We start from the raw sequence: 10,942 nt of genomic DNA, 5'->3' as shown, positions 1-10,942 counted from the left end.
CCTGAGCTGTGTTTGTTCCAAGAGAAAGCCAAGAAGGACGGTGTTAATAAAGAGAGATTTAACTGAGGGCTGTGCTTGGAATAAAGTGGGCTACAAAAAGGTCAAATTTGATCAGTTGGAGCAGATTACAAGGGCTTTAAAAGGTAGTGGTGAAGAAATGAAACTGGGACTGTGAAGCAATATAGCACAAGATTGATTTTGGGGGTGGAGAGAAGCTGGGACAAGTGCTTATCAGCTTGAGAAGGAGGAAGAGCTGTGCTGGGTTTGTTGTCATTTCCACACTGAGTAGAGTACTTGCTGCTTTTGTGGTTAGGCTTCCCTGCCGTGGGTTTTTTTTGTTATATATATTTTACTGTTGTTATTACTGCAATGGTGTCTATAATCTCTGACTTGGATCCTCTGAAAAGCTGGAAAGTTTTAAGGTAGGCCTATGTTTTCTTCTGTTCGGTACAGGCATTTTTGGTTTAGCCCTAAATTAACTGGAGCTTGAGTTATAATCGAAATGTGAGCCCTGGGCTTAAGTAAGAGAGGAGTTTCTAGTAATTAGAGCCCTTTTAAGATACAGCAAACCTTTAAGCAGATGTTTAGAGACACCCGAGGGAGGTTTTTTAAATATACTTCTCAGTGTTACAGTGCAGTAAGGAATTTTTTTTCTTTTTTTCTTCTTTTTTTTAAGTAGAGATTGCTCTATAAATTCAAGTTAATAGTAAAGGCTCCCACCAGTTGAAACTGCAGCATTAACTCTCTGCTTTCCTCACTGTGCTCTGCAGGGGAATGGGTGGGAAACTTCAGAGGAGCAAAAAAACAGCATGAAAGTTGATCAAGAGGAGAAAATAGTCCTGGGGGAAGGAAGGGGGACAAATGTGCTTGGTTTATTTTGTTGCTGAAACTTCCACAGTTTGTTTGTCCCTATATGGCATGTGTTTGTTACTCAAAAGTTACTACTGATTTTTACCTTCAGCACTGCTATTTTTATTTTGAATAGTGAAATATGGTAACTTGAACTGCTGAAAGGAAGGATAAGGGGAAAAAAACCATCACTGTTAATGCCTGCTGCAGATACTAAAGCTTCTAGCGTGAAATGTCCATGTTTAATGCTGCTGTAAGTGCCTGGGTTTGCCTGATGAGAATCCGGACATGTAGAAAGTTTGCAGATGGTTTGCAGAAACTTCACTAAAGCATTGGAACCATCTGGGAACGTAGATGGTGAAATATAAAGTTTATTTCCTTCAGCTCTTAAGCAAAACATGGAGCTGCACTTAATGCAGTATTTTTTTTTTTTTAAGAGAGCAAATTGACGGAATTTTGAGGGGTTCGTGAATTGTGGTATTATTATTATATATAAAATAATTATAATATTTTAAAGTATACTTGAAATTCTTGCTACAGTGTTTTAAAAAACTTAATGTGTCCTGAGCTGAAAGAGGAAAACCAACCCCTCAAAAGTCAACTTACATGACTTGGGTTTTTTCCTCATATTTGCAGAGCATCAAACCTTCTTTATTCAGAAGTTTAAATTTCTCTGACTGTCTTCTAAGCCTGTGTGCAGGCATGTGAACTAAGATCCTTTATCCTTGTCTGTGGTATGAGACTTGGCATAGTGGTCTTACTGCAAGTTTAGTTTATTTTTTGTTTAAAGTCATATAGGACTGTCAGCACAGAATGATAAGTTTCTATTTGACTTCCAAATCTTCAGTGTGAATGTTAGCTCACATGTAGTGGTGTGCGGATGGTGGAGTGCAGGGCTGTGATTGGCATCTGGGGCGGATGTCACGCTACAGACCAGAGCCAGGGTGACGTGACTTCTGTGAATCATCACCAATGAATGCCAGAAAAGTGCTTTTACAGAGCTCCATATGTGTTGTCTTACAGTGTGTGTTCTCCAGAAAAGCTATCCTAGGAATTATTTTAAAGGTTTATCTAGCTCTGTGAGACTACTTCTGATCCCTCTGCTAGTCAAGTCAGGGGATACCTGGGTTTTGCTGAGTTGAGGGATGACACAGCGGACTTGAAAGTCAAGAAGATTTAAGCAGAAGAGACTTTGTCCTTTCAAAGAATCCTGTTTTTTTTTTAGAAAAATGGTGTGTTTACATGACTGTAGAAGAAATATCTCCCTGGCACTTGTTCCCTACAACATGACTGAAGTTTCCCAACTTCGTGTGTGAACCTGGGGATTACATCTGTATGGACACAGAGTAGGTCAATGATGTAGTTAAGTCAATTTTACCAGACATTTCTTTGTGTAGTTAGCGCGTATGATTACAGCAGCAAGTCCGTAAAGACGTGACATTGTGCAGAACAACTGCAGGATGCAGAGGGTTAAGAGGTGGGAAAAGACAGTATGTAATATAAGTGCAATGATCAATAATAGTAAAAAAAAAAAAAAAAACAGATGTCAACATGCAGCTCATCTGACTTGTTACTTATTAAATTTTAATGCCAATTCTACCTTTTCTTATAAATTTTAGTTCCTCTTCTGCAGGCCAATTTCCAGCCTGTTTGATGCCTCTGAGCTTACCACTATTAGTGTCTCCCTTCCATGTACCAAGGGAGCCTGTAGCTAATATTTATAAGAAATAAAGGAGTGTTTCTGTGCGTTTCTCTTAGGTGGCGCAAAGCATTTCTTTAAGACCCAAATGAAACGCTGTAGGAAGTGCCATGATCAGCTCGAGAGTAGTGTCCTATGGTAGCAAATTCTCAATTTTGTTTTCCTTGCGCACCCGCTGTAACTTTTGTGACTCACAGTTTGAGACCTGCTCAGCTGGGAAAAGACTGAAGGATGCAGATCTCATGGGGGCAGGGGTGTGTGTCAAATAATTGCACTGGGGCTTAAAAATTCCCAGGGGCTCAGAGAATATGGGCTGCCTTGGTGCTGGTTACCCCCATCTCAGCTGAGGTCTGGCTTCTCTGCCCTCCTCCCCAAATCCCGTGGAAGCACATCCTTTGTCCTCTGAATAAAGATGATTTATGAAAGAAAAAGTACAATATAACAACAGACAAGGCTGTGGCTGGTGCTGAAGCCTAATGGGTGGGAGAGGTGGTGTTGGGAGGATGGCAGGGGATGTTGTTCGCCCAGCATGGCTGGGAGAGCTAGCAGAGGTATTAAAATAAATTAAGGGCAATATGGTGTGTATATATAGTATTATATCAAGCCTCTCTCTTTCGTTGTGTCTGTCTGGGGTAGGACAGCAAGAGTTGCAATACTCAGCACTGACTGGCTTCACATTACAGCAAGGGGGGAGGGACTCAGGGGCTCTAAACACAGTTTAATGTGCAGAACAAAGCCCACTTCTGAAAATATAGTCTTTCACTGGATTTCTTGATAGTGATGTGAGTATTAAAGTTATTGGAAAGTAAATCTGTGAGAGCTCCTGGCTTTGTTTTGGTTGTTGTTTTTCCCCTCCTGTTGTCTCTTTTCAGATAAGCTCTCAGCAAAACCTCTATGCTTTGACATTAACACACTGCTGCCTGATCTTCCTTTATAGATGCCTTCTCACTTTTCATAGTGAGACTAGAATAAGTATCTGTTGTACTCCTTAGAGCCAGGAGAGATTGGCAAAACGTCAGGCTTTTTAAAAATCCTTCAGAGCCTTACCAGCAAACGATGTGTGCTCGCCCAGCCCTCCACCAGCATAGAAATCCCATTTATGTATCTCCAGAATTATATGGGAGTTGGGATCTAGCCCTGCTAGTGCAAAGATGAGACTGAGATCAGCTGCTGTGACTTCAGAGATGTCTTTAATCCCTGCCCAAAACTTTCCCTGTACTTTTGGGGCATGGTTTTGTTCCTCATACGTAACAGGGACAGCTTTGGTCGCTGTTTCTGAAGCCAGAACCTGTGCTCTGGGCACCTACAACAGCAAAAGCAGAGCAGTAGCCTGGCAAAAGAGGCACAAAAAGGAGGAAAAAAATATCCCTCAAGGCCACATCTCTTCTGTTGCTTTTATCCCTTAATTTGGCTCCAACAAGGCTAAATGCAGCACTATAAATCACATGAGTTACCTATACAGGGAAGACCTTGTACCCCTTTGCATTCCTGTCTGAAGAAGTATGTGACCTTTCTATGGCTTATTCAAGGAAAAAAAAAAGTTGTTTTTAACTTGGCTTCATAACCTCAAGGTGAAATCCAAGCAAAGAGTAGGAGTTTTCACTCAGATTAGCAGTCATTTTACAGCCTGTGAAGTAGCAAATCATGAATCTTGCTGTACTGCTCTGCATAGGGATGACCTGAATTTCACAAGTCCTATTGAACTGGCCCATACAACTTGGCTAGTGGAGTTGGGAACATCTTGTTTGGAACATGTCATGTGTCAGGCGGATGTACCAATTCAGATGTTCTCTCCAAAATGCATTTTCCCACAATGCACACTCTCCAAACAGCCTGTAAATGGTTTGGTTTTTCAGGAAAAAGTAGGTTTTCATGCTTGGCAAGACAGTCCAGGAGGAACAATTTCAGCCTTGTTGGTGTTTGTATTATGAGCTGGTTTGGGCAAATAGCCCTACCCCCACACCCCACTCCTGTGACTGCCTGTGAACCCATAACGGCTCAATTTCGGTGTTGGCACAGAAAAATAAACCAAGAGACCATAGTGATGTGAGTCTTATTCCTGTTCTGGCTTTTGCCTTCCCATTTTAGCAAAGCTTAAGATAAGGCATCCAGCATTGTATTCAGTATCTGAACAGACCAGTTAAGTGCATGGACCCCCAACACAGAACTACCATTCAGAGAAGGGGGTAAAAAAAATATTATTTCACATGTTCTTTCCTCTGAGGACCTGAACAATGTTGTCTCCACCCACTACTCAAAAACAGAAGAAAACAAGCCCTGAAAGTTTGGCCCAGGGACATAATGCTGGACTCCATCGCCACCATGAAATACAGATAATGGAATATCAGATGTCAGTGGAGAACACAAATTCCTCCATAATTGCCACAATATGTTTGCTTAAAAAAATAAATATACATGAAAAGAGGGTGTGTGTATCTTGTAATAGCTAAAAACGCATCTGAGAAATGGTTTCCCAGTTAACCCCTCCAAAAACACAGATCATGTCAGAGATGGCAAGGAAAGGGATGGCAGTGAGGGTCACATAAATCCCAAGTCATGACAGAGATGAGTATCACCAGGGGGATGATGGTTGTTACTAAGCTCTGATATGTAAAAGATGAGCAGCAAAACTTAGTCTGGATTCTTCTGCTTTCAGTTTGAATGTGTAACTCCACAGTCATTCAAGTGAGTAAAACTGGGATGAAAAATTAGGGCCAGCTGTATTGAGGCATGAGGTTTTAATCATTTTTTTCACCTGTTACATCTGTGCTTCCTCTGCACTTTGGAGGACATACGGACAGTTTTTCTTGGTTTGGTTGTGTTTTCTTTTTTTCCCTAAAAAGTCAAGATATATGGGGTGATTGAAAAAGTAAAGATAACAAAAAATAGCAGATTAGCATGTAATACACTCCTGCATCCATTGTTGATGGCTGAGAAAGTCATCTAGTCCTTCTCTAAGCCTCTGCAGATTTATTCTTGCATCTTTATTTTCCCCTGATTAAAATTCAATATCACTCTTTTCAATAAGAGGTTATTCTCCACTGTTTTACTAAAAACAATCCACTTTTCATATCAAGCCTGTATACAAGCTTATTACATCTTGTTCATTTGGACATAAGTTGTTAAATCTTCCAGGTGCTTTATAGGGGATTTAACCATCCAATTCAAATGAATGCTCTCACAAAGAGGTTTACTTACCATCGCTGCTATGTTCCTTCGCCTAATTGTTTAAATTGCCCTAACCCCTGATACATAATATAAAATTACTGCGCCAGCAACACAGATGCTGAGCAAGAATCTAAGACGATAAGTGTGTAGTAATACTCTCCAAGCCACCAGTGATTTGCAGTTCAGGGACTTCCTATGCCAGCAGTGATGTCTTTTTCTTGACGAATGTTTCCTCCATGAATTTATCTGATTGGCTTTGCAGTTTTAACCTGAGCCCACAGTGTCTTGCAGCAAAGAAACTCACTAGTCTGGCACACTGGTTGCTGTACTGTATGTATGTATGTACTGTATGTATGCTAACAAAGCAGTGCACTGGAAGGGCTCTTTTTACGTGTAAATTTGTGTTGTGTCCATGTTTTGGGATACATGTTAGCTGTTTGGAGTGGTTTCCCTGCAAAGGGCTTGAGACATTGAGTTCAGGTTTTGAAGGGAGGGGGAGGCTGTGCTGTGTCTGCATCTATTATACCCCAAAATTTTATTCCTGACGGGTGATCAGTGATGCCCAGTTACCTGGATGCACATCTTGCAGGATGCAGGTAAAAACAGGATGATCCTTTCCTACATGTGTTACTTAATCATACTGACTCTCATCTACCATTTAATCATCTTCATCTCTTAAATCAATGAGAGCCTTAATGTACTTCTGCCAAACTCTGCTGCTCTTTCATAACTAACCCATTGCAAATTTTAAGCTTTGTCTAGTTCTGCGCTCAGTGGAACTGAAATAAGGAGGAAATTGCCTCTAGAAAGGAAAGGTAACCGGGCAGTGGCAGCGTTACATTGTGCCTTGAGAGATAAGGTTATAATTTTAAGCTTTTCCCAGGATTTCTGTGTCAGTTTGGATGAGTTACTTAATCTCTGTGTGCCTCAGTTCCCACCAGTAAAATGGAGTTGTTAATACCTGTCTTATCTACTTTGGCTATAAACTTTTCATGGCTGTAGAGATGTACAGCTCTGTCCATAAGAGCCCACAGCAGTGAGGGCTCAGCCTTGGGCTGGGCTTTTCATCACCTGCCCTCATAAAAATAATTCAGTTAACTCTTTTGAGAACAAGTAATTCCTTGCTCATTTCCTAAAACCTTTTCTTCAGTATTTCTGCCTTTGCAAGGCACCTCCGCAGATGAGTTGTTCAAATTCCTCACACACAAGATTTTTTTCCAAGAAGTTGTTAAGCTGAAGCTGGTTGAAGCCTGGAACTCAGAGCTGAATGATCTGGCTGAGCTTTGCCTAACGGCAAATTACTTAGCTGGGAGTTCGGGTTTCTTGGTTTTCCCCTTTGGGGTTTGTTTAGGGTTTTTGTTGTTGGTTGTTTTTGTGTGTGTGTGTGTGTATGTGATGATTCTGTTCAGTAACACTTAATAAAAATTTGTAAGCTCAGTTACAGTTCTGCTTTATTAAGACTCCCTCCAAGCCTAGTCTCCCCTTTGGTACGCAGTTCCTCTTCTGCATAGGTGCTCATTTCATGTCTCATAGCTGCACATGTGAATAATTTTTTTCATAGGCTCATTTCTTGCTCTCCATTTTTCTAGTCCTCTCCCCAGACGACATGCAACTTTACTCACCCGTGTGTCATCACTTTCATTCAGCAATACCTGTGCCACATGGCATTTTCCCAGCCGTCGGTAGTGTACCCCACTGTTCCCTTGACGGGGTGTAATTAGAGCGATGAAACTCTTCTAGTAGTTATTATTCCAGCAGTCATTATTACAGCACTGCCTATGCAACAGGCTGTGTTTTGTTCAAAAGAGATTCGTTAAGGATCTACTGCACCCCTGGTAATCTTAAGGTGCAGCATCAAGTGTGGAGCAAAGGAAGGTGGAAACAGGAGGGTTTGCATTCTCTCTTGCTGGGCCTTTACATCAAGAGCCAGAGGATTTTCTTTTGCCTGACCTGAGCAGGAGCTGAATTTCTTATCTGTAAGGAAAAAGCTCTAACTGTTCCCTAAGGGTGTTGTCTGGAGGGTATCACCAACTCCCAAGGCAGCTGTTCAGACTTCAGGAGCTCTAATACTCCTGAAAAATGCTCTGTGGCACTAAAAAATTCATAGCGTAACCTAGATGTTACCGTCCAACCTCTTTTGTATGAACAGCTGAACGTTTATACTGATTATACTCTAATTTTGCTTAATATAAGAAATAAACCAAACAAAACCTGCCTCACATGAATTGCATTTCTATATAACTTTCTCAGATGTTGTTTACCTCGATTGGGTGCATTTCCCCATGTTTCATCACAAGCAGAAGGAGTGGAAGTGGTCCCTTAGTTTTTAATTCCTCATCTGGGAAAGTCTGTGCATCCCTTCCGTACAGAGTTTGTTCTGACAATTCATTGTAGGATGCTTGTTCTTGAATGGGTCCTAAGCTGATATTAATGGGCACCCTTGTTTACCAGACTCTGTTTTCTTTGTAGTTGTTTGTTTGTTTTTTCCAACTGAGACTTAAAACTGAAGGTTTTCTAAACGTAGAAATTTTGGGAGGCTCCAGTGACAGGTGTCACCCCAGCGTTGCTTTTCCCATTACACTCCTCCTGAACTAGGAGGCACTGGCAGATTTTAAACTGAGACTACCCAATTCTGTTAATAGTAACTAAGTTCACCTTCAAGCATTTGTAGCATGAATTTCACTTCTCACTCTCTCAGGCTGTAATTGGTCTTTGCTTTAAGCAAGCAAGGGGTTACTGTATATTAATCAGAGGTGGTTTCTAGTCCCTGGGAGGTTTGTGTGGCTTTCCATGCGACTTCCTTCAAGGAGTACTGGGTCCGCGATCCATGTTATGTATTTGATCCTTATTTTTACGTGCCCTGTCAGTAGAGCTCTTGGGCACGTTTGCTAACTTGGCACTTCATCGGGACAACCTTTCTGCTCCGGTGAGATCTTGGGGAAGAATTTCAGTCCTGCCAGTAGCTGATACTGTGGAGGCTGGTGGGTGTCCCCATAGTCCTTAGTGTGAAAACGTAGCACAAAGACTTTGACCCACTGCAAAGAAAATTCATGTTGTTCATGTCGGTGTGGCTGAGTAAAGGCAACAAGAAGAATGAACATGGATGAAGCTGCAGGTCCAATTCCAGGAGGGATAACCTTATCCTATTTAACTGCAGAGAAGAAGATACCTTTGCCAGAATTATTTTTGCCACAGTTACAGATGTTTACTGGGCAGGCATCATAGCAGAAAAGTCCTAGGAAAAGAATTCAGTTATTTCCAGAAAAACCTCATAGTCACTGTTTAGGAAAATTAAAACACCTAAAAAACAAAATGTCCTGTAACATATAGAAACCTAGTGTGAATGTACTGTGTGCCTGTATTAATCTGATTGTACTAATCATTGCCTTGTGTTCCTGTTAAACTCTCTGCAAGTTATTACAGGGTTGATTGTACCTCGTGTATTGGCAATTCAGGTTATGGATTAAATTTAAACCGGTATTATGAAAAAATAGTCTAAGTCTATAACAACAGGGAGGAAAACATCTGTTGATGAAAATGAGCCATGTATACAGTGAGCTTGTGATTTGAACATGAAACAGGGTTGGGCTCCAGGTTGCAACATCACAAAACATGACAATTTGGAGGAAAGAGTGAGTTCTGCATTTCCCACCCGCCACCCCCCGCACTTGTTCCTATACACGACAGCAGTCAGACCACACGGGAAGTTTGCACGAATCTACATGGCAAAACTGGGATGGGAAAGCAGAACTAGTTCAACAGAAAAGGGTTGGGTGTTTTTTCTTTCTTCAGCACTGGAAGCTTAGTGTGGCACTCCTGAATAAACCCAGCTTTGCAGGGAGGAAGCTGTTTAATCAGTATGTATGACGGTTTCTTAAGATGTGATGATCTGGAACAGAGCAGTTACCTATATATGGTATCTTTGTATCTTCTCAGTAGTAGCAGCCAATTTTGAATTCCTTCAGGAAGATGATAAAAAATGTGCTTTAACCGAGGGGTTCCAGCAATAATTAGCTAATAATTTCAGACCTAGAAGGACTTCCTTATGAGGAGTGTTTAATTACAGACGCAAAGAGTTGTACAGAATAACAAGCACTTCTCAGAAATTGTGATTTAGGTTGTGTTGTTTGAATTTTGTCATAACACAAAGGGGAAAAAATAATCTTGTGAGAGATTTGAAACCAATAACCCACATAACAATTAGCTTGCAGGATACTGTGCCAGTAGATACAATAGAGGCCAAACGCTTAGAATTGGGGAAAAAAAAAAATATTTTTATGGATGATGAGAACATCTACAATTAGATAGGATTAAAATGGATGGGGAAGGATATAAGTCCTCATGCTTTGGCCAACTACTATGTGAGGCTGAGAAGCATCTTTCCTTATTTGGCAATATATCCCTATCCATGTAGGCTTTTTTACCTCTTGGGGATGGAAGGTCATATAAAAATACCTCCTGTCTGATCCCATGAGACAATTCCTGTGTTATACAAGAGTGTTAAAAACCTACTAATTGAATTTTCTTTCCTAATACTGAATTCTAACGGCATCTACTTTATTGATGCAATGCATGAGTCAAAAGACAGAACAAGTCTTTCAAGCCTTGTCTTACTACAGCATACATTTTTATTTAACAGCATTATATATGGTGTCTTAACCACTTTCTGGACCGATGAGTTCCACAGGGTAATTTTGCATTGCATTAAAATAATTATCCATCACCATTTGAACTTCATATAATCTCAGATAGGTAAATTGTTTACTTTAGCAAGCCAGCATGCATTCCAAAATTGTTATGGGAAAGATTTGTATTAGGAGAATGTAGGCTTCCTCCCCCTCCTTCCCATGATAAAAATCTCCGTACACAATAGCTGCACTGCCACATGTCATGGGCACATTGTGTAAATTACAGAGTTACAAATTTGTCAGCCCAACCAAATGTCTGAAAGAATAATGTCATATTAGTTATATTTCGGCTGTAAGCCTGGCCTGCTTTAACCTTGATTTGTGTGGCAGCTAGCCATACCAACAGCTTGTGCATGGTTGATTATAAACAACTTTGTTTTAATGTAACAAAATTCTCATTTAATTCCTGGGAGCTTGATGCAATGGTGATCAAAGTAAATTCAGACATATCCCTGAGGTAAAGGATTAGATTAGACTGGCCAGAAAAGACAGGGTCCTGAAGATTTCAAGATCATAAGATCTTTTGTATGTTGTAATT

General features: G+C 40.7%; 1 protein-coding gene across 3 annotated transcripts in view; it reads left to right on the top strand.

The window, feature by feature from the left end:
• Nucleotides 1-207: 207 nt before the first annotated feature.
• The window catches only part of CELF2 (CUGBP Elav-like family member 2), a 370,728-nt gene continuing 359,993 nt past the window's right edge, over nucleotides 208-10,942 (top strand). For all 3 annotated transcript variants that reach the window (XM_075081629.1, XM_075081628.1, XM_075081634.1), the window contains exon 1: nucleotides 208-422. In XM_075081629.1, the coding sequence (XP_074937730.1) occupies nucleotides 370-422 (53 nt within the window). In that variant the 5' untranslated portion in view covers nucleotides 208-369. The remainder of the gene's footprint in view (nucleotides 423-10,942) is intronic.

This window comes from Phalacrocorax aristotelis, chromosome 1 (genome assembly GCF_949628215.1).
Source record: "Phalacrocorax aristotelis chromosome 1, bGulAri2.1, whole genome shotgun sequence".
NCBI lineage: Eukaryota > Metazoa > Chordata > Aves > Suliformes > Phalacrocoracidae > Phalacrocorax > Phalacrocorax aristotelis.
Note: the sequence above shows the minus strand (reverse complement) of the source record. Positions and strands in the feature narration are given on the sequence as shown.